Consider the following 27874-nt stretch of genomic DNA (forward strand, 5'->3'; position numbering starts at 1 on the left):
CCAGGGGCCCCTGCCCCGCGGAACAGCCTCTGAAGGGGGCCAGGGTGATCCCGGTGCCCCCCACAGTGCCCAGGGCCGCAGGTAAGTGCTGCATCTCCTTCCAGGCCCTGGCAGAGCTGCAGATGCCATCTCCAACGCTGTCTACGAGGAGCTGGATTACAAAGCCATGCACGAGTACCAGGAGGCGCCCACTCCCCCAGGTGGGCGCAGCCCTTGTGCCCCAGCTGTGCCCGCAGTGAAGGCTCTGCCTGAGAGCCCCACGGCAGCTCTGGCTCCTGGTGGCCCAGCAGGGGCTCCTGGCCATGGGCTGTGCGTGTCCCTCGGTCCCAGAGCAGCCCCGCTCTGTGGTGTGAGGTTCTGTCACCGGCGGTGCCACTTGCGGCCACCCCCAAGTCCCTGTTTCTCCCCTGCAGGTTCCCTGTTGGAGGGATGGGTGAAGAAGCTGCCGTATGACACCGGGGACAGCGTGGAGGGGAGTGACACCGAGGCAGCCCCAGGTAGGGCCACAGGGCAGGAGCCCAGCAGGGAGAGGTGGGGACAGGGGACACACCCGGGCTGGGGGGGGCTGAGGGGACAAATCTCCTCCCTTATTAATGTGCAGTGAAACATCGCCTTTCCCTGTGGGACCCCAGGGCCTCCAGCACGTGCTGAAATGGAAATGCTGGCGGGGATGGCACAGCCTGAGCCCTGCCAGGGCCGCTGCTCACTGCCACGGCCCCCTCTGCTTTTCCCAGATCCCCCTGCCCGGCCCGAGCAAGGAGCCCCGGATGGCTACGACGATGTCCTGGATGTGCCCCAGGAGCCCCCTGCTGCCAGCACTGGGGACATCTCCGAGGGAGTGGCACGGCAGAGGTGGATCTGTGTGCTCCCCACAGGTGAGAGGGCTCCCAGCTGCCCTGTCCCCTCTGCAGAGCCACTCCATGGCAGGCTTTGGCTGTGGGGGCGGGCAGGGCCCCAGCAGCAGATCCATGGCTGCTGTGGCCAGAGCCCGGGTGGGGTCTGTCAGGGGGACACGGAGCTGCCTGCCCCCTCAGGCACCTTTCTGTGCTGTCCCCAAGGTGGGATCTACTCCCCTCCAGGTCCCCCAGGAGCCACCAGAGACCCTTTGGAAGAGCTCCCTGGACACATGGACTATGATGATGTCGGCAGCGGCGCCCTGGGGACGTTGCCATGAGGATGTCCTGGCCATGCCACAGCCCTGGGGACACGTGTGTGGCAGTGTCATGGGGCCCTGTCCCCAGGGAAGGCTGGTCCTGCCCACAGAGGTCAGCCCTCACTGTCCAGCGCTGCAGGAAAACTGCTCCTGTGTAGGGATTTTCTTTGATTTCAGTGTGATTTTCCCTTTTTCCTATTAAAATCCAGACTGGTCAGACACTCACTCCCAGACCTGTAATGTCATTCTGATGCTGGCACTTCCATCCCAGGTACACCAGCCAGGAACAAGGATGTGAGGCAGGAACTGGAGCCACAGACACATCCCACGGAATGGTGGGCTGAGAGGGAAGAGCCCAGGAGATTTCTGAGATTGCAGGGTCTTTATTTATCAGTGCCAAATGCATACAACTGCTGCCAGCAACAGCGAGGGCAAAAGGGAGAGGACAGGACCCGGATCCTCCCCCACAGATGCAGCAGGATCTCCTCCCTGTGCCCGAGGGTGAGGCAGGCTCAGTCCCACTCTCAGCATTGAGAGCTGGGCCGGGAATGGCTCTGGTTGTGGGAAGGATTTTCCTAAAGGATGGGAGGTCTCCTGAAGGAAGGCAGCGCCTTCCTGCCCCCCGGCAGCACGCCGCGGTGGCAGGGCAGCCGGGCCATGGCCCCGGCCTGCGGCACGTCGTGCTCCAGGAGGTTCCCGATGTTCAGGCCGGGCCGCAGGGCCCGGAGGGCGTCCAGCTCCTGCAGCAGGGCCTGGCTGAACCCGTCCGTGCTCAGCCTGGGCGTGGAGGAGGCAGGAGCAGAGGAGAAGGTGTTGGAGCTTGTGAGGAACGAGGTGCTGAAGCGGCCGCGGTGCCGGTGCGGCCCTGCCTGTCCCGCAGCCTCCGCTGCCCGGCTCGGGAATGCCGGGCATGGAAGGGGCCGGGGCAGGGCCCTGACTCACCCCAGGCTCCTCAGCGGGCAGGCGGGATGCCGGAGCTGCTGGCAGAGCTGCAGGACGCCCTGGGCTCGCAGCTCGTTGTCACTCAGGTCCAGGCAGGTGAGACGGGGCCCCTGCAGCAGCCGCGCAGCCAGGGCCGCGCAGGAGGCGCCCGACAGCCGGCAGCTGCCCAGCCTGTGGGAGCGAGGGAAACAGGGAAGGAGGGCTTTGGCCTCTGCTTGCTGAGCTGCTCCAGGTGGGAAGGAGAAAGCTCTGCATAAGAAGGAGGGAGCACTCGCCCATCCTGCAGCCCCTTTACCGCAGTGTCTGTAGCGGGCAGGTACAGTGCAGGAGCCCCTCACACAGCAGCTCCACACCAGCATCGCGCAGGCCCTCACTGAAGGACAAATCCAGCTCCTCCAGGCAGGTGTTGGTGCCCAGCACAGCAGCGAGGTCCTCGCAGCTGGCACTCGTGATACGGGAATACCGCAGCCTGATGGGAACCCCGGGAAAACCCTCAGAGCCTCCTGTGTGCTCTTACTGCCATCCCACCATGGTGGTGTTCCCCACTCTGGTGCCACAACCTCGGCACTCCTTGGCCTGAAGTGTGGGACAGAGGCACCATGCCACCCCAGGGCGATCCTCTGGGGTGTCTCCTGAGCTCTCAGGTTTGAGATGCCCGCAGGATTCTGGGGGTGCTCACCGCAGGATGCGCAGGCGGCAGCCCGGAGTCCGCAGCCCTTCACAGAGGAGGCGCACGCCGCTGTCACCCAGCGAGCTGTCAGCCAGCTCCAGCTGGGCCAGGCCCGGGTGCTCCGCCAGCAGCGCTGCCAGCTCTGCACAGCAGCTCTCAGACAGCTGGCACCACTGCAGCCTGCGGGAGAGCACGGAGAACAGGGGCTCAGCACATCTCACCTGTCCTGGCTGCTCACCTGCCCACCAAACCCTCAGGTAAAGAGGGCCTGGCCTCCCCCTGGCTGCTTGCCATTGTCCCCGGGGAGCAGTGGGGCAGCACCAACCCCCTCACCCTCTGCACTGTGGTCTGGGTGCCCCACCCACAGCCCGGATCCCAGCCCTGGTTTGGGCTCCACATGCGTCTCTCACCGGAGCACCTGCAGGGCACTGTCCTGGTGCCGCAGAGCCCGGCAGAGCAGGCGGATGGGGCAGGGCAGCTCCTCCTGCCGCCGCACGACGAGGGCACCGGGATGTCCTCCGGTTCCTGAGACTCCAGAGCTGCAGGGAAACAGAGCCACGGGGCACGCGCAGCCCTCAGCGGTGCTGGCAGCTCCCAGTTCTGACACCAGCACACATCCCCCCCACCCCGAGCAGAGCCTCCAGCTCCTCCAGAGGGACCTTTGTGGCTTTGGAGGAGCGAAGGACCTCAAGCGTTGCTGCTGGAGCCACCCGAGGAGATGTAAGGTGAGTCACAGGGTGCATTTAACATTCCAGCACAAGGGATCCCCCTTTTCAAGGGAGAAGGGGGATGATGGGAACTCAGAGTGACAGCTGGGCACAGGTGGGCCTGGCCAGGTCGAGCCAAGAAGCTCCATACTATCAATTCCACAGTGGGCAGCGGATGGAGGAGCCCATGTGTTCCTTATTCTCCCCAGTAATAAGTAAATCCTCTGCTGAGGAACCAAACACCCAGGGAAAGGCCAAACTGGTGTTCGGAAGGGAGGAGCTGAATCATCTTTTGGGACAGAGAAAGAGAAATCTTTGCAGTTTTGGGGCATTAAAGCAAGGAGGAGCAGGACTTACCAAGGCACTGACACATCCAGCTGTGCCGCAGGATCCTGCCAGTGGAAGGAGCATCCCTGGAGGGTGATGGAGCCCAGCCCAGCCCAGTGCTGGATGCAGAAGGAAAGAGCCATCTGGTCATACAGGGTCAGCCTGGTGTCCTGCAAGTCCAGGTCAGTGAAATGACCCAGTGCACTTTGTGCAAAGTTCTTCTCGTTCATCTCGAACAAGAAGTGGAAAGTGTCCATCTCCGAAACCTTCACTGTTTGGCCAGGGTGGGAGAGGCCTCTGTGCCTCCCCTGAAGCCACTCCAGCAGCTTTTCTCTGGCTCGTGGTGATATTCTGCACCCAATAGTTTTGTCCATGTACTCTATGGATTTCTGGCTGACCAGACCAAAGAGGAATCGCACTGTTATATTCAAATCCTTTCTGGACTTGTTGTAGCTTTCTAATAATTTATTTACATCCTTCTCAAGCCTCCCCAAGCTGCTGATCATTTCCCCATCATCCTCCAGAACGTAAAACATTGCTGCAAAAAACTCCTGGAGATGCAGGTGGGTGAAAGCATAGACACTCTCATGGTCTTCTCCTTCCTTTGGGATCCTTTCATTGAGGAAGTAGGGGAGAAGACCTGGCAGGTCCAAGCCACAGTCCTTGATTTCCTTCTCCTCAAAGAGGACCTTGTGCTTCCAGATACCCTCGGCAGCCAAGGAGCAAAGCTGGAGTAGGAACTGCTGGAGAACTTGTGGGTTGTCCTTGTCCCTGTACTTCAGTAACTGGGAGAGGTAGAACAACATCATCCCTGTGGTGGTTCTGGAGCACTCAAGGAGGTTTTTCTTCCCACAAAGCTCTTGTTCAAGGATGGTGCAGATGGTCCAGCTCATGATAGGGATGACACACAAGCTATAGAGGATCTCGTTGCCTCTGACAAACCTGAAGGCCACGTCTGCTTTGTTGGGGTTCTCAAAATACCTGTGGAAATACTCCTCCCTCCTGGCTGCCGAAAATCCCAGTATCTCCACGTAATTCTCACCCTTCAGGCACTGCCTCAGGCTTCCAAGAGCCGTTGGCCTCATGGTGATGAGCAAAGAGGCTTTGGGGAGCAGAGTCTTCTTCAACAAGCTCATCAGGGTGAGCTCCAGCGGCTTCACCTCCCTGGGGTCAGAGCTCAGCTCAGCTTCGGGCTGAACCAAGGAAAACCCCAGGGCCTCAAAGCCATCAAAAATGAACAGGATCTTCTTCTGGTCATCCAGAATCTTCCCAGCTGGCACTTGCAGGCCAGGACAGCACTGTGAAACCAGGTCTGCTATGCTGGCTTCCATGGGAAGGACAATGGCTTTGCAGTCAATGCGGAAGACAAAGTCAAACTGCTTGTGGAGTGCCCCTTCTCCCCACTCCACCATCACCTTCCTGACCATTGTTGTCTTCCCCATCCCTGGGGCCCCCACCAGCACCACGACCTGCGGGGCTTGCCCGTCTCCACTGGGTTCAAACAGCATGGTGGTGGTGGTGGCAGTGGTGGCTGCTCCGCTGCTGGTGCTGGCACATCCCTGGCCGGTTCCCACAGCTCCATCCTTGGCTCTGTGCTTGCTCCGAGGCTCCCTGGCGATGGTCAGGGTGGTGAAGTGGCTGTGGAGGGACAGGCTCTCCCTGGGACAGGTGCCCAGCTCCCTGTCCTGGCGGGACTCCCGGACCATGTGCTCTCTGCTGTCCCACCTGTGCTCTGTGCCAAGAGGAGCAGGGTCAGTTCCCAGCCCAGAGAAATTCCCCACCAGCCCACCTGTGCTCCCGACACACCAGCAGCTGCTGATTTCAATGCTCAGTGCTCTCCTAAGTCTGGCTGGGGCACTAAGGACACAATTTGTGAGGATCTGGGGACTCTGGTAGGTTGGGCGTTCTCCTTCTGGGTCCTGATCCTGATCTATCAACCCTTGTTTTATCATCCTCATGCACCTGGGAGCAAATGCAACTGCCTGGGGCTGCCTGCAGCCTCTGACTCATGCTTCAGAGGACAAAGGCACTGTCCCTGGGCTCCAGAGCACAGACCCTTGCAGAGATATCCTTAATCCCCACCCCAAGAGGAAAGAATCTGCCCAGCTGGCTGCTGGAAGGTGCTGAGAGCACTGGGTGAGCTTTAAGGTCACTTCCAACCCAAAATATTCTGTGATTTTAAACAATGCAAGAGGAATTGTTTATTTATTGAGGAATTACAAGCCCATGTAATTCACTGCAGGGATGAGCTGCCTGGATAGAGCTGGGTGACCCTGTCCCCAGAACAGCTTCAACAAGGAGTGCCCAGAACTGAACTCAGAGCCCAGGCCCATGCCAGCTGGTGGGGAGGCTCCAGGTGAGGCTGCTCAGCATTCCAGGCTATAAATAGTACCCCAGTGGGAGCAGGGCTTGGCTTTTCACTGCAAGGACTTCCTGCTGCCAGGGAAACCCACCTTGGCTGCTGCAGCAAGTCATTCCACTGTGAGAAACGTCCCTCATCCTGCTTTCCCGCGAGTTTGAGGTACAGACAAGCGGTGCTGCCCAAACAGCCACAGGGTTTTGCCACTGCTTGGCCTTTTCCCCCCCTCTCCAGCCATGGGGTGGGTTGTAACTGGGGTTCTAGGAAAGGAGAGAGGCTCCTTTAGGATCTTTGGATGCTCAGGGATGAAAGGGGTGTGAGCCTGTGCTGTGACCTGCTCTCCTGGTTTGCCTGCTCCAGTTTATGCACAGGGCACCTGTGTCTGGATTAGGAGGGGGTAACCCTCTCGATGATTTTATTGTCTGTGAGTGATGATTTTCTTTCCATGATGAAAAAAAAAAAAAAGCTTCAGGATGATGTGTTTAGCAAAGCAGTCTGTGAGGGATACTGGGAAAGGGAGAAAGGATGTTTTAAGGCACATTGGGAGTTTCAGGACTCATTATGGACTCCTTATTTCCTTGCTCAGAGCCAGACATTATACTGTCCCTCTGGCTTGCAGGATGTAAAATAATTCTGGGGATAACTGTTTCTCTCCAAAGGAAATGGTCTCAAGTGTGTCAGGGGACATTTAGACTGAATACTGGGGAAAATTCCTTCACTGAAAGGGTTGTCCAGTTCTGGCACAGCTGCTCAGGGCAGTGGTGGAGTCCCTGTCCCTGGAGGGATTTAAAAGCTGCGTGGATGTGGCACCTGGGGACAAGGGATAGTGATGGCCTTGGGCAGTGCTGGGGAATGTTTGGTCCTGATAACCTCAGAGGGCTCGAACAATTCCACGATTCTATGTTCCTTCCCATGGATGCTGCTGCCACCAACATTCCCCTATGGGTTTTGCAGTGGGAGCTCCCCAGGAGCCAGGGCTGTCCTTATGCCTGCTAACTCCTCCTGGGAGGTGCTGGGAGCAGAGGGGGAGGGGGAAAATCCAGCAGCACCATTTCTAAAGGTTTCCCACTCCTTCTGACCTTGAAAAAGCCATTTTCACCTTGCTGTGTCTCAGCCAGGGTTGCCGCTTGCTGTGCCTGCGCTGCGTTAGGGGGAATGTGACTCTGCCACAGGGAGATGGGGGAAGTGTATTGTTTTTACAGCTTTTCCTTCACTTCCCTTTTTCCTACCTCAGTTAAAAAAAAAAAAAGTTTACATTCAGAATTTAAATGTAACGTGAATTCCGGTCTGAGGCGTGTGAGAGCATCACGTGGGGCTGTTTATCTCCTAAGGCAGAGGCAGAGTGTGTGATCATAAGGAAACCATTGCTGGAGCCCCTCATCCAGGCTCTGGGGACAAGGCTTGCAGGAAGCTCCCTCCCTCCCTCCTCCTGCCACCTTGAGGATATTCCTGCCTGATACAGAGGTAGCAAAGAGGTACCACTAAGGAAGCAGTGGTTTGGGGGTGTCCCCTGCATTAAACTGTGGATTTCCACCAGCTTTGCAGGAATTCAGCCCCTCTGCTGCTGTCATTAGATCAGCAGATTTGGGAGGTGTTAGGAAGGGGAAGCAGCTGTTTGGAGCCATGGAAAGGTCCTGGCTGTGCCTGGCACAAGTCTCTGAAAGAGCAGGGAGTGCTGGCACTGCTAGGTGCAGGACCAGACAGGGAACAGAGGGTACATGAGCATCAGCCACAGCTAATCCTGTCTGTGCCAGCCTGTCTGAGCCCAGCTGGCTCCTGGAGCCAAGGACTACAGAAGGAATAACCTTGCCCATCCCTGGCCCCAGGGGGTGTGGGTACTTGCATCCCAAAGCAGGCCCTGGAAGCACAGCCTGTCCTGGGAGATTTAGGTTCTTGCATCCAGCCCCTCATTCTGCAGCTCTCTTCAAACACAAGCAGGATTTTTCTTTGCAGTGAGATTTAAGCAACCTGAGTATTTTTTAGACATGCACCTGGCTGAGCACTAGTGGGTGGTTGGTGGGTCCCAAGTAACTGGTGGAGGCAGATGGGCAATAGCACACAGCCCAATTTGCTCTGAAATAAGGGCTAAAAGAGCTCCAGACAATCCCAAAACCTGCTGAGCTTTGGGATACAAGCAGAAAGTGACACAGGGATGGGAATTTGAGCCCTGTACCTGGTTGGAGGGGTGAGGCTGTAACAGAGAGGTCTCCTTGCTTTTAGCTGGTGAGAATGAGGAGGAGGAAGAGGATGAGGAGGAGGTGGCTGTGTCTGCCAGTGCCTGGCTGGCTGACAGCACTCTGCAGTGGGACTGGGCTGTGTGCCCGGCTCTGGTCTGGAAAGGGGTGTCAAATCCCAGCCTGCTGGGACAAGGAGCAGTCTGGGGAGAAGGGAAGGAGAGCTGGCACAGAATTACCCAAGGTACAGCATTTCAGTGTCCTCCCTGCACTGTGCAGAGCTTCTCCTTGGCAAGTCAGTTTTACATCCCTTAACTCGCTGCCTGGGATCATCTCAGTTGGAAATCCTGGCGGGGGGAAGCTCATACTCCTATTGCCTGTGGTCGACACAGAGGCATCCCCATTTATCAGGCTGGCATGCTCCCAGGTATTTTTTCCTGTGTGTCCTCCCCACTTTGTTGCTATGTTTCATGCAATTGCTGCTAATCCAGGCAGGATTCAGAGGAGAAACAAACGGAGCAGCAGAGGGGTCAGTGCTGCAGGGACAGCCCTGAACTGCTGAGCCAGCTCAGCCCCAAATGACAGAGGATGTGGAGATGCAGCTGGGCTCCCTTCACCACCCTGCGGCCCCCCCTTGGCACCCGGCCCCTCCAGATCCCAGCCCTTCCCTCTGGATTGGAGCGCCCTCTCCCCCCCTCCCTGCTCTCCATCTTCATGCAGTCTGCAGAGGTGCATTGTGGGAAACTCCCAAGTTTCCCCCCCTCCCTCTGCCTGCCTCCCTCCCTCCTCTCTGCGCAAGAGCCAGCTCCCAAGGTGTGACTGGTCCGGCCGGGGGACAGAGGTAAGGGATGCCGCTGGGACGGGGGGCGCGGGTGGAAGGGCCGGGGCTCCCAGCTCGGGGACGTGCGGATGTCCTGCGCAGGGTGACAAAGAGACACGGAGACGCGGAGCTACCTGCCCAAGGTGAGTGTGCACCTCCCGCAGCCGCCCGGGCTGGAGGCCGGGGCTGCCATGCCGGCTGCCTCTGGAGCCGGCATCCCGCAGCTTTCTCCGTGCGAGGCAAAAAGAGCCTTTTTGACCCCAGACAAGGAGCACGGTGAGGACGGCCGGCCCCGAGAGGCTCCCCTCCCGTCCCAGCTCGCACGCTCTGCTCGCTGAAGGTCAGGCAGGCACAGGAGGCGTTTCTGCACACGCACGGGTGCCTCCCGGCCGCTTCCTGCCCGCAGCTTCCCGCACGTACCTGCAGCCTCCCCGCCGCCGCCTCTGCGGGCTGTGCCGCGCAGCCCCAGCGCAGCCCTCGCCTGCTCTGAGCCGGGCCGGGCCGGGCCAAGGACAGGCCCTGGATGCCGCAGAGCGCTCCGGAGGCAGGAGGGCGGCGGGCACGGGGAAGCGGAGCCGGCCATGTGCCGGAAACAGGGCTGCTGGGAGGGAGGAGGGGAAGCAGCATCCCCGGCTGAGCCCCTCCAGCCTTGGCAGGAGAGCTGCCGCACCTCCCCGGAAGGGTTTGAGCGCTTTTCCAGCTGCTGTTCCCCTCCCATCTGCATGGACAGAGGGATTTGTTTGCCTTTTGCTCTGCCTGGATGGATTTAATGACTGTTTAATTCTGTCAGTCCTGAGGCAGGAGGGAAGCAGGAACAGCCGGCAGCTTGGTTCAGCCTTCACCTTTTCCCAGGAAAGGGGGTTGTTTTGTTGGGCAGGGAGAATCTGATATCAATTAGGCGGTGTATCCTTTGATTTGACCCTGGGCTTGTGCTGGAGAGGAGTTCACAAAGGGAAATCTGCCCACAAAACCCCCAAAGGGTGCAAGATGTGAGAGGCAGCAGTGTCTGTTCAAACAGGGAGAATATTGCACCGAAGGAGTGTGAGAGGGGTGGATACCAGCCCAGGGCTCCTGAGTCACGGTGGATGCTTCCAGGGAGGGAATGCTTCGGGAATGTCTCAGGCTCTTCAGTCTGATGTCCCTGCTCTCTGTGCATCCCTGGGATGTGCGCTGGCAGGGACCTGTTGATTTGCTCCTGTTTACTTCTCTGTCCCTCTGGTGGCTTCTGGGGAGGTGCTAAGGGGGAAAGAAGAGGATTTTAAAAACTGAATCGAGGTCAGGCTGGCAGAACTTGGGCATTGGGACAAGTGGAGGAAATCTCCCCGCCGCAGCCCCGTTTTCCTGGGTGGGGCTTGGGCAGGATGCCGTCAGGAGAGGGAGGATGGACTATGCCGGATTAAGCTCCCTGCTCCATCTCAGGGCTGACCTCCAAAAGTCTGACCTTCACAGGTTTGACCTTCAGTGTTTTCCAGCTGTCCTTTCTCAGCCACGGTGCCCAACACCAACATCTAACCCTGTGATATTGTGGTAGGGTGGGGGAAGAAATCCCAATTCTCCCCTAAAAGTGCATTTTCATCCTGCTGCATCCATCCCCTCCCCTGTCAGGCTGCTGGAATGCGGGGCTGGAGAACACCCTGGCACATTGTCCCCATCCTGGATCAGGTGTCAGGGCTGGCAGACAGGGTGGAGGGAGGGATGGAGCTTCCTGAGCAGGGATTTCCATGCTGGAGGAGCTTTGGCCATCCTTCCCCAGATGCTTTCCAGCTTTCTGCTGGGAAGGAGAATGCCCTGGTGTTGCTGCACAAGGTAAGGGATGGGTTTTACCCCAGAGAGTGTGGGAGCCTCCTTGGAAGGTCATTGCCTCGTGTGGAATTGGCCCCTTGTCTGCCTGCAGTGGCTTCTTAGATTTCAGCTGCAGAGCCACAGCTTTCAGGCTGATGCCTGCAGATCCAAGGGCTGCCAGATTCCAGACCCAGCTCTGCATGTGAGGAATTGCTTCTAGAATCTTTCTGCTGGCCCCAGCTGAGCCACAGAGGGGGTGATGCCACATCAGGCAGAAGGGATGGATTTAGGATGCCCATAAACTGGGGAGGGATGTTGAATTTGCTGCTGCTTCCTGCAGTGGTTGGGGCTATTTCACTGTGTCACATATATCCCTCACCCTTTTTTGCTTGTGGATATTGAAGTTGGGATGCAGGACTGGGAGGAAGATGCCTTAACAGCAAGATCTGTCAGAAAGGGAATCAGCCTCCTGAAGCTGGGGACTGGCTTGTGGCTGCTTGGGGAGCAGCACCCCAATTTGGAAGCATCTGCCTTCTTCCCAAAGGCTTCTCCCAAGTCCTGGAAGGCCTGGGGTAAGGAGCAGGGCTTTGTGGTGGGAAGGAATGAGTGTTCACCATTTTCCAGGAGGCAGGGAATGTTTGCTGACCCTGTCACATTATCCCTGAGCTGGCACCACAGGCCCAGAGCTGAGCAGGGAACCAAGACAAGCCCCATGGCCCCAGCCAGGGGGGCGCTGGAATTGAATTTTTGGCTCTGGGAGGGCTGGAAAAACATTATAAAGAAATGAACTGAGTGTGTTTGCAAAAGTCAAAACAGGAGGAGTGCTCAGGGTAGGGTTCGGGATGCACTCAGATCCCTGTGAGGTGTCATGGGTTAAGGCTCCAAGATTCCTGTTGCTGCGGTGTCTCCCAAAGTGTTCCCCATTATTGTTCCAGTGCTTTGATCCAGTGTCCTGACAAATAACTGAGAAGCCTTTCCTTTGTGCCCTGAATTTCTGTCTTGGGGTTGAGGGACGCCCAGCCCTGCCAGGGAGAGGCTCAAGATCTACCACCTCGTGGTTTTTGAACAGTTTTGCTCTGCTACAAAAAACCGAAACTGTACAGGGGAAAAGAGAATTTGATTTTGTGTCTGAGAGAAGTTAAAACCCAAGATTAAAGTGAGATTAGCACAGCAAATTGAGGTGCTCTGAACTCTGTTTTAAGAGCTTGGGGACTGTGTTGGGGCCCTGAGGAGCCAGGCTTTGCAGCAGGGTATTTCCAACCCAGCCTCAGCTACATATTTCCGGATTCTGTTGAATTCTAGAAATTATTTTGCTGTAAGCTGTGTCTGAGAGTGCAAGCTGTATGGGGGAGGCTGGTGGCACTTGAGGGGCCTTCCCAGGTGTGACTTCTCCTGCTGACAGCAGGCCAGGGCTGTGCCAGCTGTGACTCAATGCCCACCCCTAGGGAGTCAGTCGGAGCACGTGGCTGGAGACAAAATCTCCTCTGTCCCACAGCTGCTTGGCAGTGCCCGGTTTTTGCTGTGCACGTGGCTGTATACAAACAGGGTGTCTTACTAGGGTAGGTTGGAGCTGTGTTTGGGGTCAAACCCCTCTAAAAGAACACAGGTTGAGCCCCTGGCAGGAGTGTGGTGTGTCTGCAATGCTGCCTCCATCTCTCAGAGAGTAAAATGTCTGCCACGTCCATCCCAGGAGCTCTTTGGGGACAGAATGTGTGTGGTTTGCAGAGGTGGCGCTCAGCTCAGAGCTTGTCATCTGCAGAGGTTGTGGTGTAGAAAAAGACCATATATGTCCTGTTCCTGGGCTCTTTCTGGTGGGGAGACTGAAGTGCTGTGTCACCTGTGTGGGCAGCATGGCTGGGCAGCCTCCCAAGAGGACACTGGCAATGGTGTCACACCTCTGTGCAGCTGGTGGCCCAGGATCTGCATCCCAAAGCCCTTCCCTTAGGAAATGGAGGGCAAAGCTGCCTTTTCTGGGCTACAGGAACCCTTCCCGTTCCCACACCTCACCTTGGTGCCAGGTACAACCCAGCCTGGAGAGAGGGGACATGCCTTGGTGGCACTGGGAGAGAGAAGGGGGGTCCTGGCCACGCTCTGGGGGCTGTGGGGGTGGCAAGTACGGATTTTTGGTCACTGCCAGCACCAGCTGGACCTGTGAGGAGCATGCTGGGGCTCCGAGCAGCTGCAGGAATTGCCGCAGCCATGGAGCAGAGGCTTGGCTGGCAGATCTCCCCCCGTGGCAGCAATTTGAAGCTGCTGCCACTGCTAAAATACTTCCAGCATCTGACACTCTCCATAACAAGATTCAAAGGGCTTGTTTGAGAGGGAAATGTTTAATCCAGGGATGGGGGGAGGGATGTGGGGAGTAACAAACAACAGATTGGGAAAAGGATTCATAAATATCTCATCAGAGTGAAGTGGGTCAGCAGTGTTTGCTGTGACTGGATGCTGCTGTCTCTGAGGGTTGGATTTGGGAGGGCTGGGAAGCACAGCAGGCTCCTGTACAGTCTGTCCCTGGCTGTGCAGCACTGAGGCCGTTCAGAAGCGTCTGTGACAAGTGACTCTGCTGGCGTGGGGTTTGCGTTGCGTTGTGTCACGTTTGCCGTGCGTTGCGTCAGGAGCCGGGGGCTGAAATAGCCTGGAAGGGAGCTAAAAATCCTCCTTGGGGAGCTGCTCATGGCAGCTGAGAGAACACAAGCTCCTTATGTAAAGCTGCTTTAATATTTATGGTAATGTCAGAGGTGGTGCATTACCTCATCCATCTTCGCTGCACTTCTTGGGCATGGGGAATGGCTTAGTCACTACTCTGCTGACCTTCTCCTGGGTGCTTGCTTAGCATCTCCCTGCCTTTAACATATTTGTTCCCCCAGCAGCTCAGAAAAAGGGAGAAATGCTGGTTTTCCCCATTGGGAATGGAGAGTTGAAGCACCAGGAATGCTGCTCACTTGCAGGAGAGGACTGGAGACAAATCCTTCCAGCCCTGACAGATCACTGCCCGTGTGGCAGAGGGGACAGGCACAGACCCCTGAGGACACGTCCCAGAGGACAGGGTGGTCCAAGCTGCATTCCTTAGGGGTTAGATGAGAAGATGGAGGAGAGTGGGATGGTGAGAGTGCTGGGATAGGAGCTCCCTCTGCTGCTCCAGAGCCACCTTTGGTGCCAGCTGCTGTTTCCTTAGGGACAGCAAGGGTCTGTCTGTCCTGTGCATGAGGGGATGAGTGCCTTTCTTCCAGACAGGCAGGAATGACAAAGAAAGGAGGAGGAGATTAGGGGATGAGAGGGAGGATTTAAAGATAAGGTGTTTCCTGCCATCTCTGGCTCTTTCTGCACAGCGTTGCTCCAGGTCAGATGTGGTCAGTAGCTGTTTCCAAGATGGATGTTTCCAACTGGAGGACACCTGGAGTATAGGGATGGACCTTTGCAGGATAAATCCTAATACATAACCCCACTGTGCTGTTAAATCCTTCCTTGCTGCCAGTCTCAGTGTGGCAGTCAAGGACCTGATGGGAATGGGTTGCTTTTCATGACAAAGGGGAAAACCCTGGGGATGAGCTTCCCACTGCACCCCAGACCCACATCCTGGAGCAGCTCCTCGCTCTTGCAAAGTGACACTGAGTTTTCCTTCCAAATGGAAGCAGCAGGGGAGGATGAGAGGATTTGGAGCTGGGGTGGGGCTGGTCCCTGCAGAGGGAAGGGGCCATGCTGATGGAGCTGTGCTGTGGCTCACATTTGGAGCTGGGATGGGTCCCTGCAGAGGGAAGGGGCCATGCTGATGGAGCTGTGCTGTGGCTCACATTTGGAGCTGGGATGGGTCCCTGCAGAGGGAAGGGGCCATGCTGATGGAGCTGTGCTGTGGCTCACATTTGGAGCTGGGATGGGTCCCTGCAGAGGGAAGGGGCCATGCTGATGGAGCTGTGCTGTGGCTCAGCTCAGCAATGACTCATCTGCTGCGCTCGGTGCAGGATTGATGCAGCTTTCATCTGTGCACGCAGGAGACAGATGAATAGATGTGTTTGGTGATTTGCTGGGATTTGAGGCAGGAAAATGCCCTTCAGGGAGCCAAGGGAAGCTGCTCCTCTGCTGGCCTGTTGCTCGAGTGGAGGGCAGCTTGTTGCTCTGGGTGAGTCTGACTGCACTGACCTTGAGAGCATCCCAGGGGAGCTGTGGCATTTGTGTGCCAATCTTTGCAGCAGCAGCAATTTGGAAGGCTTTCCTTTTCCTTTTTCTCCTTGATCATCCCTGGTTTTATTATGCCAGCTCCCTCTTCCCAGCCTGGGAAAGAGCTGGTTAGCTGCTGGCAATGAGAACCTTCCAGAAAGGGCACTGATTGTTAAACAGAAATAGCGTGGAGCAGGGAAAAGGGAGGGAATGAAGCCTGTCTCCCACAAAATCTTATTCCCAAGTGCTGCTGCCTGTGTAGGAGGCAGAGAGGGAGCTGAAGGGGGAGGAATGGGTAGACAGGCAGAGACAGCAGCTGACAAGAGAAAAGGGAGGAATAAAAAGATGTGAGGAGCTACAAAGAAGAAAGCAAAGGTAGGAAAAATGTGTCATTAGAGAAAAACTTGGTGTGATGGAATGAGGGAAGAGGAGGAGACAAAGGAATGGGGGGAACCCTCACATGCAGGCTTAGCTTTTTGAAATGAGGAAAGCACTTCTTTCTTCAGTCTGGGGGAGAGAGAGGTGCTTAAAGATGAGCCCATGGTCATGCCCTTGGAAGTACAGGATAGAGAGGAGAGATGATTCCCAAGGTAGGGAGGTAAGAGCCCATAGAAGAGGGTTAAGTACTGGGCTGGAAGAGGATGTGCTGCTAAGGGTACCCAGGAGCCAGAGAGGAGCCAGGCCAGAGGGTCTGGGGAGGTGCTGGGTGATCCTGTGGCTACTTGCAGTGATGGAAAACCACAGACAAAAGCCCTTTATGCAGGCACTTAAGAACTGCCAATATTGATTTTTGGCTTAGTTTGGTTTCTACATCTTTTAAAACCTTTTCTAAGCTGTGTGATGGGTTTGTGTTGCTTTTAGTGGAAATGTGCTTAGAATCAAGAAATTCTGTTTGTGGCAGTGCAGGGCATGGTGGCAGGACAAAGCTCCTGGCTCTGTGGCTCCAAGCAAAACCAGCTTTTGTGCCTCCAGGAATCTGGAGCAGTGAGGGGTGCGGATAAACCTTGAGGTGCCTGGGCTGTGCAGGGTCCCCATTTCTCAGCAAGAAGGCGAGTTTGCCCTCCCTGATTTACCTCACAATCTCCATAGGCTGCACATGATTTTCCTAGGGAAAGAGCAGAGGTTTAATGCTTGGTCCATGTGCTGTAACCACACAAATGTCAGAGTGTGTGAGTGGCCCAGTTAACTGATATCAAAGCAACAAAGAAGGTAAATTAATATTTGTGCCATGATTAATCTGACCCTTCCTGCTTTAACCTGTGAGCCCACTTCAGTTGTGGGCTCCACTTAGTATTTCTTTGTATCTCATTGTACCAGATTGAAAAAAAAAAAAAAAAAAGGATAAATTGGTCCCAAACCAAAGGAGCAGAGTCCTGGGAGTGACTGTGTGCAGCCTCAGCTCTGGATTTGTGTAGGATTTGTGCTGACAGAGCACTATGGATGCTCTCTGGAAGCATAGGAAAAGGTGAGGCAGGTGGTATCTACAGAAATATCACAGAATGAGCAACGAGAGGAAAATATTCTTGTACTTGGCCAGGCCCTTGTTTCCCTCCCACGCCCCAAGCCACAGTGAGGTCTGAAGCTGGGGAGCATCCGGGGTGGTGTTTGTGTGGTACAGGATGCCCAAATGTCTGATACACACTCAGCAAGCTGTGAGGGAGGCACAGTTTGGGCTTTCCAAAAGGGTTTAGTTTCCCAAACTAGGGAATGCAAGCACTGTCCAGCTGCAGTCAATGAGAATGAAATATGGGGTTTTATGGTCACCAAGCCTACTGCAGCGTGAGGAGCTGGGCTGGAGGATCCTCGTGTGTCCCTTCCAGCTTAGGATATTCTGTGAGAGTTGTGGAATTCCATGATTTTGGTGCTGCAGTTCCCTCAGTCTGCTCTAGATGACTGGCACTGGAGCAGCTGGTGGCCACCAAGCAATGGCTGGCAAGGGAGAGCAGGGGAGGGATGTGTTTCCATCTTATACTTGGGAGCCATAAGGTGTTGCTCAGCTTTGCTCTAGTCCCAAACCTGTCATTTCTGTGAGATTTCCTCCATTCCTGCCTAAATGGAGATGAAAGCCCCATGTTTGTCAGCCTCTTTCCCAGAAGAATCAACAGCACAGATCATTGGTGCAATCCTGGGACCTTGTTCCTGTCATTAGAGGGGTGACCTCCCCTCTGAGCCGCTGTGGAAGGAACCTTTGCTGGCTGAGGTTTCTGAGGAGCCTCTTCAGCTCTCGATCCAGACAATGAGCTCTGATTTCACTTAGCAGGCAGAAAGCTCCTGGCAGGTTCCTGGCAGCCCTGAAGGTCAGCAGGGAGCCAGCAATGCCGGCGGCTCGGATCTGACACTGCCTCCTGGTTACTCTTTATTTCCGGAGCTCAGGGCTGATGTGGTGCTGAACTGCCAGAGCCTGCTGGCAAAATGCCCAGTGCATTGTCCTCTCTTCCCATCACATGGAAGTGCAGCCACAGGAGCTCCATCCTCAGCTCACTCTGCCCTGCCAGCTTTGTGGGGTGAGGTTGTTGTGGTAGTTTTTCATCCCCTCAAAGCCCACTTTGTCCCTTTGCTGAATTCCCCTGGTGCAGCCCTGCTGTTCACTGCTTCCACCAGTTCCCTGGGGAAGATAGCCCCAGATGATCACCAGCATCCTGTTGGGCTCCATGGGCAAGTCCAGCAAACCCTGAAAGGAGATGACAGGACTGACATGTCTCTATCACCAAGAGATCCAGGTCTGCAGTAAATCCATGCAGTCAATTCTCTGTTTTGCACCAGCTGAGGATCTGGAACTTTGTTTTGCTGTTGCTCTACCAAAATGCTGGTAGAAATAATCCTTTTATCTCTGCTATCTGTGAGAACTGAGAAACTAATGCTGCTTTTCCTGCAGTACCCATCTGGAGGGAGAGCATCACACAAGATCACATTTTAACCACTTCCTCAGTGAACCTTGGGATAGTGCTGCAAAAGGGAGGGTGGAGGGTGAGACAGGCAGGGAGGATCTATCCATCTGCTGTCCCATGGAAAAAAGTGTTCTCTCCTTACCCAGAAGGAATTGAAAAGGTGAGTAAAGGCAAAATAAGGTTTATTTGGTTGGATGTGAGTTTGTCATCACTGACAAATGGCCTCACACACAGAGCCAGGATGGGCTTGGACTATGGATGCCCAGAAGCGGCAGCCATAGATGACAGTCAGTCCAACTTGTTTAATGTTCCTGTTCGATATTAGGAAAAAAAAATCCTTCCCTGGGAGGGTGCTGAGGCCCTGGCACACATTGACCAGAGAAGCTGTGGCTTCCCCATCCCTGGAAATGTCCAAGGCCAGGCTGTACAAGGCTTGGAGCCCTCTGACCTGGTGGAAAGTGTCCCTGCCTGTGGCATGATCAAGGTGAGTTTTAAGGTCCTTTCCAACCCAGGCCGTTCTCTGCTTCTGTGATTGTTACAGGCACAGAGCCTGTAGTAAATGCTTTGAATGGAGTTCACAGTTCTGAAGGAAGGAGCCAACAGTTTTCCAGTCTTCCTTTCTGTCCTCCTCCGTCACCTCCAGGCAGAACAACACTGGCTTGCTCTGCCCTGTCACTCACCTCTCCTTGTTCTGCTTCCCACTCCAGGTGCTGTACCATGTCCAGATAGGACACTGCCGGCGTAACAAGCATCCCAAGACAGCCTCTCCCAGGCCTTGAGCTCGGGTGGCTCCTCTGATTCCTGCAGCAGCTGGGCGAGGGAGAAGAGCTGGGATAGCCCCACGTATCCAGCCGCTGCCCATAGCACCCCTAGGATGGATTCCAAAGGCAACGTCCGAAGCGGAAACAAACCCGACGCCAAGGCCGCCAGCTCTGGGAAGCCAGAAAAACCCAACCCCGGGCCTGCCACGAATGCAGACAAGAAGGAGGCCCCCAAAGAGCAGCCTGCTCCTGCCACGGCCACCAAGAAGGCAGGAGGTGACGCCGCCATCGCCAACAACCACAGCAACCTGAAGCCCAGCCCTGCCGGCACGGAGCCGCAGGAGGCCAGCGGGCAGTCCCCTGACTCTGACCACAAGGGAAACAGCTCCGAGGAGTCCCCAGGCAGCTTCTTTGACAACATGAAGCCCTTGATCATCGTCGGAGGAGTGGCGGTGGCCGCGCTGGCTGTGATTGTGGGAGTGGCATTCCTAGCCCGGAAAAAATGAAGACCGAGACGGGGTGGGGATGAGAAACCCAGCCCAGCTGTACAGCTCCTTTTGAGACAAATGCATGCAGAGAAATTCTATACATAGCTATATATATAGAGAGCGAGCTAGATAGGCCAACAACAAACACCAACTGCAACTCCAGGGTCTTGTTCAAGACGACTGTGCCAGTCTGACCCGCTGTGGGTAACTCCATGCACTCAGTGTGTTCTTTCATGTAATATATCTTGGCTTATACCGCTGTGTATAGATTACAGCTTCTCCTGATTGGTGTAAATGACGGTGTCCCCTCCCCTCCCCTGCTGTCCTCCCTGGGAGACACCCCCCCTCCTCCTTGCAGTCCCGTTTTCAAGTCCAAAGTGTTCTACGTCCCATTCAGAGTCCCAATTTGTGTTTTGGTTTCTGTTTGGTTCTGTTTTAACTTGGGCTGTGGTAAAGAAGATGGAAGGGGAGTGCTAAGGCTCGGCTCTCCTGTCACGCTGGGCTGGGGGTGTTTTTCCAGCCCCCCTCAGGACAAGGGAAGCGCAGGGGCAGTGGCTGGGAAGAGGCAGCTCCCTGACCCAACAGCCATGGGCGATCCCCAGTTGGTGTCTATGTATCTGCCCCTCATCATCCCACTTTGGAACACCCGCCTGGGAAGTGCTCCGGAGGAACCAGGGTGGCTGCGGCGTGGCAGAGCCCAGTGTGAGCCTGGGATGTCACATCAGGTCACTCCTGTGGCTGAGCTGCCAGCAGGACGGTGACCAGAGGGGCTGTGCTGTGGCCCAGAGAAGTCCCATTGCAGCCTCCAGGATCCCAGGGCTTGCCAGGGTCATGTGGGCAGCGTTTGGAATAGAGAGACTTTGTTTTGGATCTAGTATTTCCTAAAGTTAGGCTGGGCTTTGCAGGGTGCTGTGGGCTCAGTCCAAGCTCCCTCGAGGTTGGCTGGACTATTTGTGTTCATTTTTTTTGGGCTTTGGATAAGGCCTTTCACTGGATTTTTTTTTCCCCGCTGATGGCTGTGGTCTCTCAGCACATGCGAAGACAGGAAAAGGGGGAGACATGAGCTGGTGTTAGGGCAGAGAGGACCTGGGACCCCATGAGAGTAACACTAACCTACCTGCTTTATGCCAGGGAAGCCCCCTTCAAGGGCACTGGAGTCTGTCCTGGGTGGATTTCTTGCCTCCCTCTTGTGACAGTAGTAGCAGGGATTTGAAACTCATCCACATTTTGGAAATGGAAACAAATTCCCAGCCCTCAGGAGCAGCCTGATTTCATGGGTGAGTACCTTGGCTCTAAAGCCAGACCTTGTGAGGGGGAGGAGAGAGGGTGTTTAGTGCTTTGGCCAATGCTCAGCACTAAACAGCAAGAGGTGAGGAGCTCTGCCTCTGAAAGCTTCCATTAGGCTTCTGTTGGCTGCTGCAAAACAGTGTTACAAGAATCCCTTACATTTTGGGTTGAAGTGGGGTCAGAGATTAGATGAGGTCCAGTGGGAGCTCAGCAGCAGCCACAGCCCATGGGCAGGGCAGGAGTGATGATTAGAGAGGGGCTGTGACACAGTGGGGTGAGCTCTGTTACAGAGCCCATTGTGCACCTTTAACTGAGGTGGATGGATGGATGGATGGATGGATGGATGGACGGATGGACGGATTCAGGGGCTGCAGGGATAGAGGGGGGTGTGCATTCATTCCTCAGGTCCTGCCTATGCAGTGTCTGCCTCTGGCACAGTCCCTGGATGGGATGGTGTGGGGGTATAACCTGACCTGGCAGTTCTGCTCTTGGCTCGTGTCTGTCTTATTTACCTCCAAATCTGACCTGCTGAATGCACATGGGCTTGGAATGCATGGCTACTCCTGTGGTGAGCTCAGAAAATATTCCCAAAGGTGTGTGGCCTCTGGGAATATCAGACACTGTATCCTGGTGCAGATGGAAGTTGGTGCCTCCACCTTTGCCAGCACAGAGACAGGAGCAGGTGTGTTGGGCTCATAGGAGTTTTGGGAAGCAGGGCTACAGCTCCAGGTGAGATCCTGGTAGCGTAAAACACTCTTGGCATGAGCTGTGGATGTGTTCCCAGCAGCAGTGTGTCACTTATAGCCTGGGGGAAGGGTTAGAAGCAGGAGGGTCCTCCTCTCCCCTCAGAAGCACAACTTTGCGGGGAAATTTTAACAGAGTTTTGCTAACATTGCTCGGAAGGAGGAGAAATCACCCCCTCCTGCTCTGGTTCATGTTTTGCCATGTAAGGTAGTGATTTTCAGACAGTGACTTCTGTTTTCAAGAGATGTTTCCACCTTTCCTGCCCCCTCCCTCCCTCTCAGCTCTGGCCTAGGATTGTTTTCAGCAGCGTGTGACATTCAGCACAGCATCTATCTATTCTGCCCTGACCAGCATGGATAGATCAGGGAGGAAAGTGAAGCACTGTTCCACTCAAGTCTCCAGTCTTCCTTTCTAAAATGTTTTTATTTCCTTGTCTTCACCTTTGGCAACAGAAGAGGGGAAAAACAGTCCTCAGCCAATGGCCTTAACCTTTTCTCCATCTCCAAACCCTGCCTGCCCTTAGAGCACTCGGATGCGGTGCCACCAATTTCATCCAGAAACACCCCAGAGGTGGTGATGGGGCTGCAGCTCCTCGTCAGGCACGGCGCTCATTCGAGCCCTCCCTGCTCTGCAAACCTGGTGTGTTCTGTTTGTGAGGTTTTCCACTTCCTGTGATCAGTCTGCTGTCGAGGTTCAGCACCTGGAACCCACCTGTTTGGCAGTGTGGTTTGGAAAACACCTGTCTGTGTCTGTGTGTGTGTGCCTTGAAGCACATCCTCTGTGTGTGTGTGTGTGTGTGTACAAACCTTTGTGTTGCATTGCTGCAGTCTGGGAGGGGGAGACAATCCAAGCTGGAGATGCCCCTTCCCTCATTCCCTGCATTCACACCAAGTGTCCATGATGTCTCTTCTGTGCCATTCCCACCACGCCATGCAGCTCCTGAATTCCTTTCCAGTCCTGGTTTCTCCTCAGTGCAAGGGATGTCTGGCTGGTGAAGTGCTGAGTGTGTGGTGTGCTCGGAGCCCCGCGCCCCCGCTCCCCCCCGGGCTGCCCTGTGGGCTCTTTGCTTTAGAATGAGGCACTTTTAGACTCTCCTGGACTGTGCTGTAGCGCTTTTCCAAGCGTGGCTCCAGTGTTGAGCCGGGCAGATCCAGCGTAGATGCCACAGCGCGCCGCAGCCCTGACTTGCAAACAGCTCCTGTCCTGCCTCCCTGTGCCAGGCTGTGCAGTGCTTTTGTTCTGAGCCAAAAATGTCCAGCGAGCACCAGGCCGAGGGAGCAGATGCCCCTCTCTCAGCCCCAAAGCTGTGGAAGCAGAAGGCTTCAATGACTGACCTCGCTGTGCTAAATAAATAGTTGTCTTTTCTCGTACTGAGCACACGCCGTTATTTGCTTGATGTCCTTCTTTGTGTGGTTTTTGTGGTATGAAGTCCTTCCAGTGACATCTCCATGGGGAGAGTGAATTAACACTTAAAACTAATCAGAGTCTGTGCTTGGGCTTTGAAGAGATCTAGATTGCTAGTTTACTCTTTTGATCAAGTCGATAAATTAAATATTGGCAAAACTGGTTTCAGACCTTTCAGCTTATCACCAAAACTCTCGATTGAATCACTGCACCCGATCTCAATCTCTTTTTAGGGAATCATAAATTTTAGTTGAATATAAAGATGTCATTTTGCTGTCTCGGACAACTCAGTCGAAGGTTTTTGCTGCTTCTATTTTAAGAGAGATGAAATGGATTATGCTTCTGCTTCCTCTTCCTACTGATTTAATACCCTGTAGATAAGTCCTGTTATTCCTAACAGTGCTGCAGCAGGATGAAAACAAATCTGGCAGCCAGGGGATTGTGCAGCAGCATTTTGGAGAGGGTAAGAATGCATTCCTGTTTGCCTGGGGCTCCCTTAAAGCACTCAACAGTCACTTGCCCTGAAGCATTTCTGAGGGGGCTGGGTGATAAACTAAACATCCATTTGTGTGTCTGATGGACTAGAGTTTGAAGGCTGAGCCATAGAATACTGAAAACAAGGGGAATTTTTCCACTGGCTTCACCATGCTCTGGCCTTTGAGTTCTTGTTGGCACCAGGGATATGATCACAGGTCATCATAAAATCATCTCAATTGCACATTTACTTTTCAATTGACACAAATGTTAGACTGAGTGTAAGGGAAGTCTCTTCTGTGAAGCAGCTCTGCTTATACTGGCATCAGGATTTGTGTATGAACAACAGCAGTGCAACCAAACAGTCCCTGGAGCTGGTGAGAGATGATTTATGCCTTAAAATATTCCTTACTTTTTCTGGAAATGCTACTGGGGTTTAGAATTCAGCGGCCTTCTAACTATTCTTAGAATTGGTTGAAAATAACAGTGCTGAAGATTGAAGAGGAAAATGATTCTTTGAGAAGTAAACCAAAAAAGGAAGGCAATGAAAAAATATGTTTGAAAGGTGAAATTCTTGGAATTTCAATCAGCTCCATGGAAAGCTTCAAGTCGGTGAAGATTCTGAGAGGGTGCAAGAAACACAGCAGAGAAATGGAGAGAAAAAGCACTATTTAATTATCTTAATAGCTTTGGTAAGGACATGCTAACTTTTATACCCTCTTCTCCCTTTTTCTTTCCTCAGAAAAAGGCAAAAATGACGAGCTCTGGTGCCATGCAAATTAACCTCTGCTAATTGCCTTTTCCAGATGAATTCCTGCTGGCTCTGAGCAATGTTAAAGGGTTAGAAAAATACCTGAAGTTTTCTATAACCAACTTTGCATGATTCAGGGGAATTGCCTGGACATCAGGAGAGGCTGTGTTCCCTTTTCATGTTATGACAAGGACTGCAAATGCAGCCTGCTTGCACTTCCATCCTGGTCCATCCTCCATGCTGGAGCAGGAATGCTGATTCCCTTCCCAGACCTTGCTGTGGTGTCATTCCCTTCACCACGAAGTTGGGAGAGGTCTGTAGGGGCAGGAAGCAGCATCATATCACATTCATGAGCTGGCTGCAGTTCTGCTGCACAAGTTGGGCACTTCCCACCACAGAGAGGAATTGGCTTTGATCTGGAGCATAGCAGTTCTGTATTCCAGTAAATTCTCCCTGCAGGACATTGGAATTGGGAATATTTCCTGCTATTTACACTGGAGGTATTTGGTCCTTTACTCTTTTGGGGAGAAATCTGCTAATGCTGAGGATTTGTTGGCACATTTTGAGACTTATGAATGATGCTTGGCTGTGAGCCCCAAAAAGCCTTGGAGCCTGTGCCCCCATCCAGCAACCCTTGGGGGGGTTTAATCCACCAAATAAAGTGGGTTTATGATGACTTCTTCCTCTTCTTTTTGAGACCATCAATAACCTGGTTTGCTTTTGAATGTCCTAATTCCTGGGATGTCTGTTCACACCAGATCTTCAACTGCTACAAATTATGGGGTTCCATTGGTTTCTGATCTGATTCATTGCTTGTTCTTTCCACCTTCTTTGGCCACTGCTCTGTATTCCCTTTTCTTTCCCTACTTTCTTCCTGGGCAGCTCTGCAGATGTGGCCTCTCCATAGCCCAAGGCTGGGGCAGATTTTGGGTTGTCTAAGGCAGGTTTTAGGTGGCCCCCCCAAAAATACAGGCGATGCTGGGCCCCCAGGCTGTGTGTCACAGCAGGGAATGTGTGGAGCTCTGATCTGCCCTCACCTTTGAGGCTCTAATTCTCCAAGAGGCTGAGTGCTCGTCTGCCATAGGATTTGTGATGGATGACAAGTCCCCAGGAAGGAAGGTCCCTTCCTGTCCTTCCCTGTCAGTCAGGTGTGGGGTGCTCAGGCTGCTTGGGAGGGGCTGACATGCTGTGAGCACACACTGCACTTGGCTGCAGCCAGAGCACCCTCAGCCCTCTGAAGCAGCAAAACCAGAGGGAAAAGAGAAGTTTTGAGGTTGAGGACATGTATTTCTGCTGGCCTGGAAGGATCAGCTGTTGTGCCAGGGGTGAGGGTGCAGGAAGTGCAAGGATTGTCTCATCTCAATGAGCTGATCAGGTGTCACTGGGTGATAGGGAACTGTGGGACGTCCGGGCCTCTAAAATTCACATTCCATTCAATTGACCATAAAAGGCCTCAAATTCCTGTGAGAGATCAGAGCCTTTGGCTTTCTAAATTCATGAGTTTGGATCTACCTTGTGCTACAGCTCTGCTCCTTCCTCTGGACAGTGTGTGCTCGGATATGCAGCACTCTGGGACTTGTGCCCTCTGCTCTTTAATGCTCTTCAAATTAATTTTTTTTTTCCTGCTGAAAAGGAAAACTTGGGTTAAACAGGCTTTGGACTGGCTGTTCCCATTTCTCTTCTGGTTGTTCCCAGCTTGCAATGCTCAAACAGTTCCATCACTTTTCCATTCCTCAGCCCCAGTGCAGCATCCCAAGCCTGAATGCATAGGTTCTTTCTGTCTGTGTGATGATGCTGCAGCACCAAAGCTCCCTCCAGGACAAGAGGAATCTTTATTCACCTTTCCAACAGTCACATCCTGCATCATATCCCTGGTTCTGCCATGGTTGCTTCAAGCAGCCAAGCTTCTGGGGCAAGCTGATGAGAACAAGGGTGCCACAAAATTTTGTTTGGTTAAAAACCAACCAACCAACCAACCAACCAATATGGGAATAATTTGGCTTTACTGAGTTTTGAGCAGCCCTTCATAACCCTGGTGCCTTTTCCCAGGACTGTTTCAACTGAAGCCTTTAAAAGTTGCAGTTTCACCTCCCCAGGAAACCAACTCTCTTCCAGTGCAGGTTGGCTATCAGCTTGTGGAGGAACTAAAATTTTAGGAAGGGAAATTGAAGGTCAGATTACAGGGGATTTTTATTTTGGTTTTGGTTTGTTTGGATTCTGTTACTTCTCCAGGGACTGATCCAAAGCCCTCAGAAGTCAGACTGAAATGCCTGCTGTTCCTTTGGAAGCCTCAGGCACCTTTCCAATGGCCTTGGTGGGTTTTGAGTCAGCTCCTGAGTGTGCTTTCCAAACGATAGGAATTTTCCAAGTGACACCTTGATTTCTTCCCTGTACAACCAGACCTGCTTGTCACTTACACATCTTTACCTGTGTTCAACATACAGGTTTGGTTTTTTTTTTTTTGCTCTCAGAAACAATATGCTGCTAGACACATTTCCTGGAGGGAAATGGACACCTACCTACACACAAAGCTATCCAGCTAATTTATACCTTGTTGAATTTATAATCTTGTCTATGCTTCTATGGACACTTTGTATGGGCTGCAGCTCAAATCCTAAAATAGTCAAGAATTTTTTCCTTTCCCATATAGTATTCTATTTACTTTGACTTTGAAAACAAAAAAAGCGTATAAATGCAATAATGCAGGTAGACTAGAAATACTAGATTGAAAATTTAAAGTAGTTTAGCTTGTCCCATTGTGACTGACAGTGTTGTACGACACCCAACGCTGTACCCTGACATTTTCCAGGCTTTCTCCGTAGCTGAATCTAGTATTAGCTTTGGAAACCCATTGTGTGAGTGGTGGGTGGATGGGTCGGAATCGTGTGCTCTCTACACACTGTATGTTACTCACATCACAAGCTGTATGGCCACTCCATATGCTGTGAAACTGTAAATGATTCCCAAATACACCTGTAACTCTTACCAGGATTGTGAGAAATAAACTATATATAGATATATATACACAGACATAGAGAGATTGTATAATTCCTCCCGTGAGCATCTTCGTGTACCTGGGGGTGTGAGTGGAACCTGCTGTGCCCCCTCTGGAGCTTGTCTGGAGAAAGCTGTGGCTGCTCCATCCCTGGACATGTCCAAGGTGAGGGTTCACGGGTCTTGGAGCAACCTGGGATAGTGGAAGGTGTCCCTGCCCATGGGAGAGGTGGAACAAGGTGAGCTTTCAGTCCCCTTCCAACCTAAACCATTCTATGATTCCTGGATTCTATGTCTGTGTTTCCCAAAGGCCCGATGTTTTCTAGGTGATCCCACTGAGAACTGTGAGAAAAGGCAGTTCTTGCCCCAAATAAACTCCAGCCTGCCCAGGGAAAGCAGGATGTTATTGTTTTCCCCAGATAGGAACTAAATTGAATCGTAGATTTACCCAGAGACATAGGGAAAACATTTCTGGTCCAAGAAATTCCTTATCCCACAGCCTGGTCTCCAGCTTTCACCCCCAGTTCTTTGCCATAACCTTTTTTCCTGTCAAATTTCTCCTGTTGATTTTCTGGTTTTGTTTCTGAGATGGCCTGGGAGCACCTCCCAAACAAACCATCCCCTGAGCACTGGGTGATGTTTCTGGGGTCCCTGTGCACGGATTCCCTGCAGGCTCTCGAGGGGAGGAGGGTTTTGGCAGCTCATGTCACCGCACAGGGCTGGTGTTGTGCTACACCAGCTCCAGTCAGGGTCCTGATGGAACTCTGCAGGCTTCTGGAAATTAATTTCTTAAGAACTGGGCAGAAAAATCCTGTAAATTCCACAGGGTCAGGGGAAAGGGCATCCTTCAGCTGCAAAAGTGTAATCATCTGAGGATTTTGCTGCAGAAACACAGCTGGGGACTTGAGCTTTAGTTTGTCTTGACAGGAGCAGGAGATCAAATAAGTTCCTATTTTCTGAGTGGGAATGCTGGAGCTGATGAGAGGCTGGGATG

The 27874-nt window shown here is 53.5% G+C and overlaps 2 protein-coding genes across 6 annotated transcripts; one reads left to right on the forward strand and one right to left on the reverse strand.

Moving 5' to 3' along the window:
• Positions 1-1533: 1533 nt before the first annotated feature.
• On the reverse strand, positions 1534-9759 carry LOC115904085 (NACHT, LRR and PYD domains-containing protein 12-like). The gene is made up of 7 exons (XM_030949177.1): positions 9573-9759; positions 3830-5531; positions 3176-3304; positions 2775-2945; positions 2391-2564; positions 2096-2266; positions 1534-1930 (listed from the first exon to the last, which is right to left on the reverse strand). Exons 1-7 carry the CDS (start codon positions 9733-9735, stop codon positions 1729-1731), a joined length of 2712 nt encoding a protein of 903 aa, XP_030805037.1. The 5' UTR covers positions 9736-9759; the 3' UTR covers positions 1534-1728.
• CEND1 (cell cycle exit and neuronal differentiation 1) lies at positions 7546-26914 on the forward strand. Of its 5 annotated transcripts, none has more exons than XM_030949181.1 (2): positions 7546-7622; positions 18685-26914. In XM_030949181.1, the coding sequence occupies exon 2, from the start codon at positions 18852-18854 to the stop codon at positions 19242-19244; it is 393 nt and encodes a 130-aa protein (XP_030805041.1). In that variant the 5' UTR covers positions 7546-7622; positions 18685-18851; the 3' UTR covers positions 19245-26914. The 5 variants fall into 5 exon arrangements, with proteins under 5 accessions (XP_030805041.1, XP_030805038.1, XP_030805042.1 ...); XM_030949178.1 differs by lacking the exon at positions 7546-7622 and adding an exon at positions 9043-9173; XM_030949182.1 differs by lacking the exon at positions 7546-7622 and adding an exon at positions 9189-9295.
• Positions 26915-27874: the final 960 nt, after the last annotated feature.

Source organism: Camarhynchus parvulus, chromosome 5 (assembly GCF_901933205.1).
Source record: "Camarhynchus parvulus chromosome 5, STF_HiC, whole genome shotgun sequence".
NCBI classification, from domain to species: domain Eukaryota; kingdom Metazoa; phylum Chordata; class Aves; order Passeriformes; family Thraupidae; genus Camarhynchus; species Camarhynchus parvulus.

Coding starts and splice junctions, on each gene's coding strand:
- LOC115904085 (XM_030949177.1), bottom strand. CDS start 9,735: ATGGCCGGCTCCGCTTCCCCGTGCCCGCCGCCCTCCTGCCTCCGGAGC. Junction 2,946..3,175: donor AGTGCCCTGCAGGTGCTCCG/GTGAGAGACGCA, acceptor GCTCTCCCGCAG/GCTGCAGTGGTGCCAGCTGT. Junction 2,565..2,774: donor TGCCGCCTGCGCATCCTGCG/GTGAGCACCCCC, acceptor GGTTCCCATCAG/GCTGCGGTATTCCCGTATCA.
- CEND1 (XM_030949181.1), top strand. CDS start 18,852: ATGGATTCCAAAGGCAACGTCCGAAGCGGAAACAAACCCGACGCCAAG.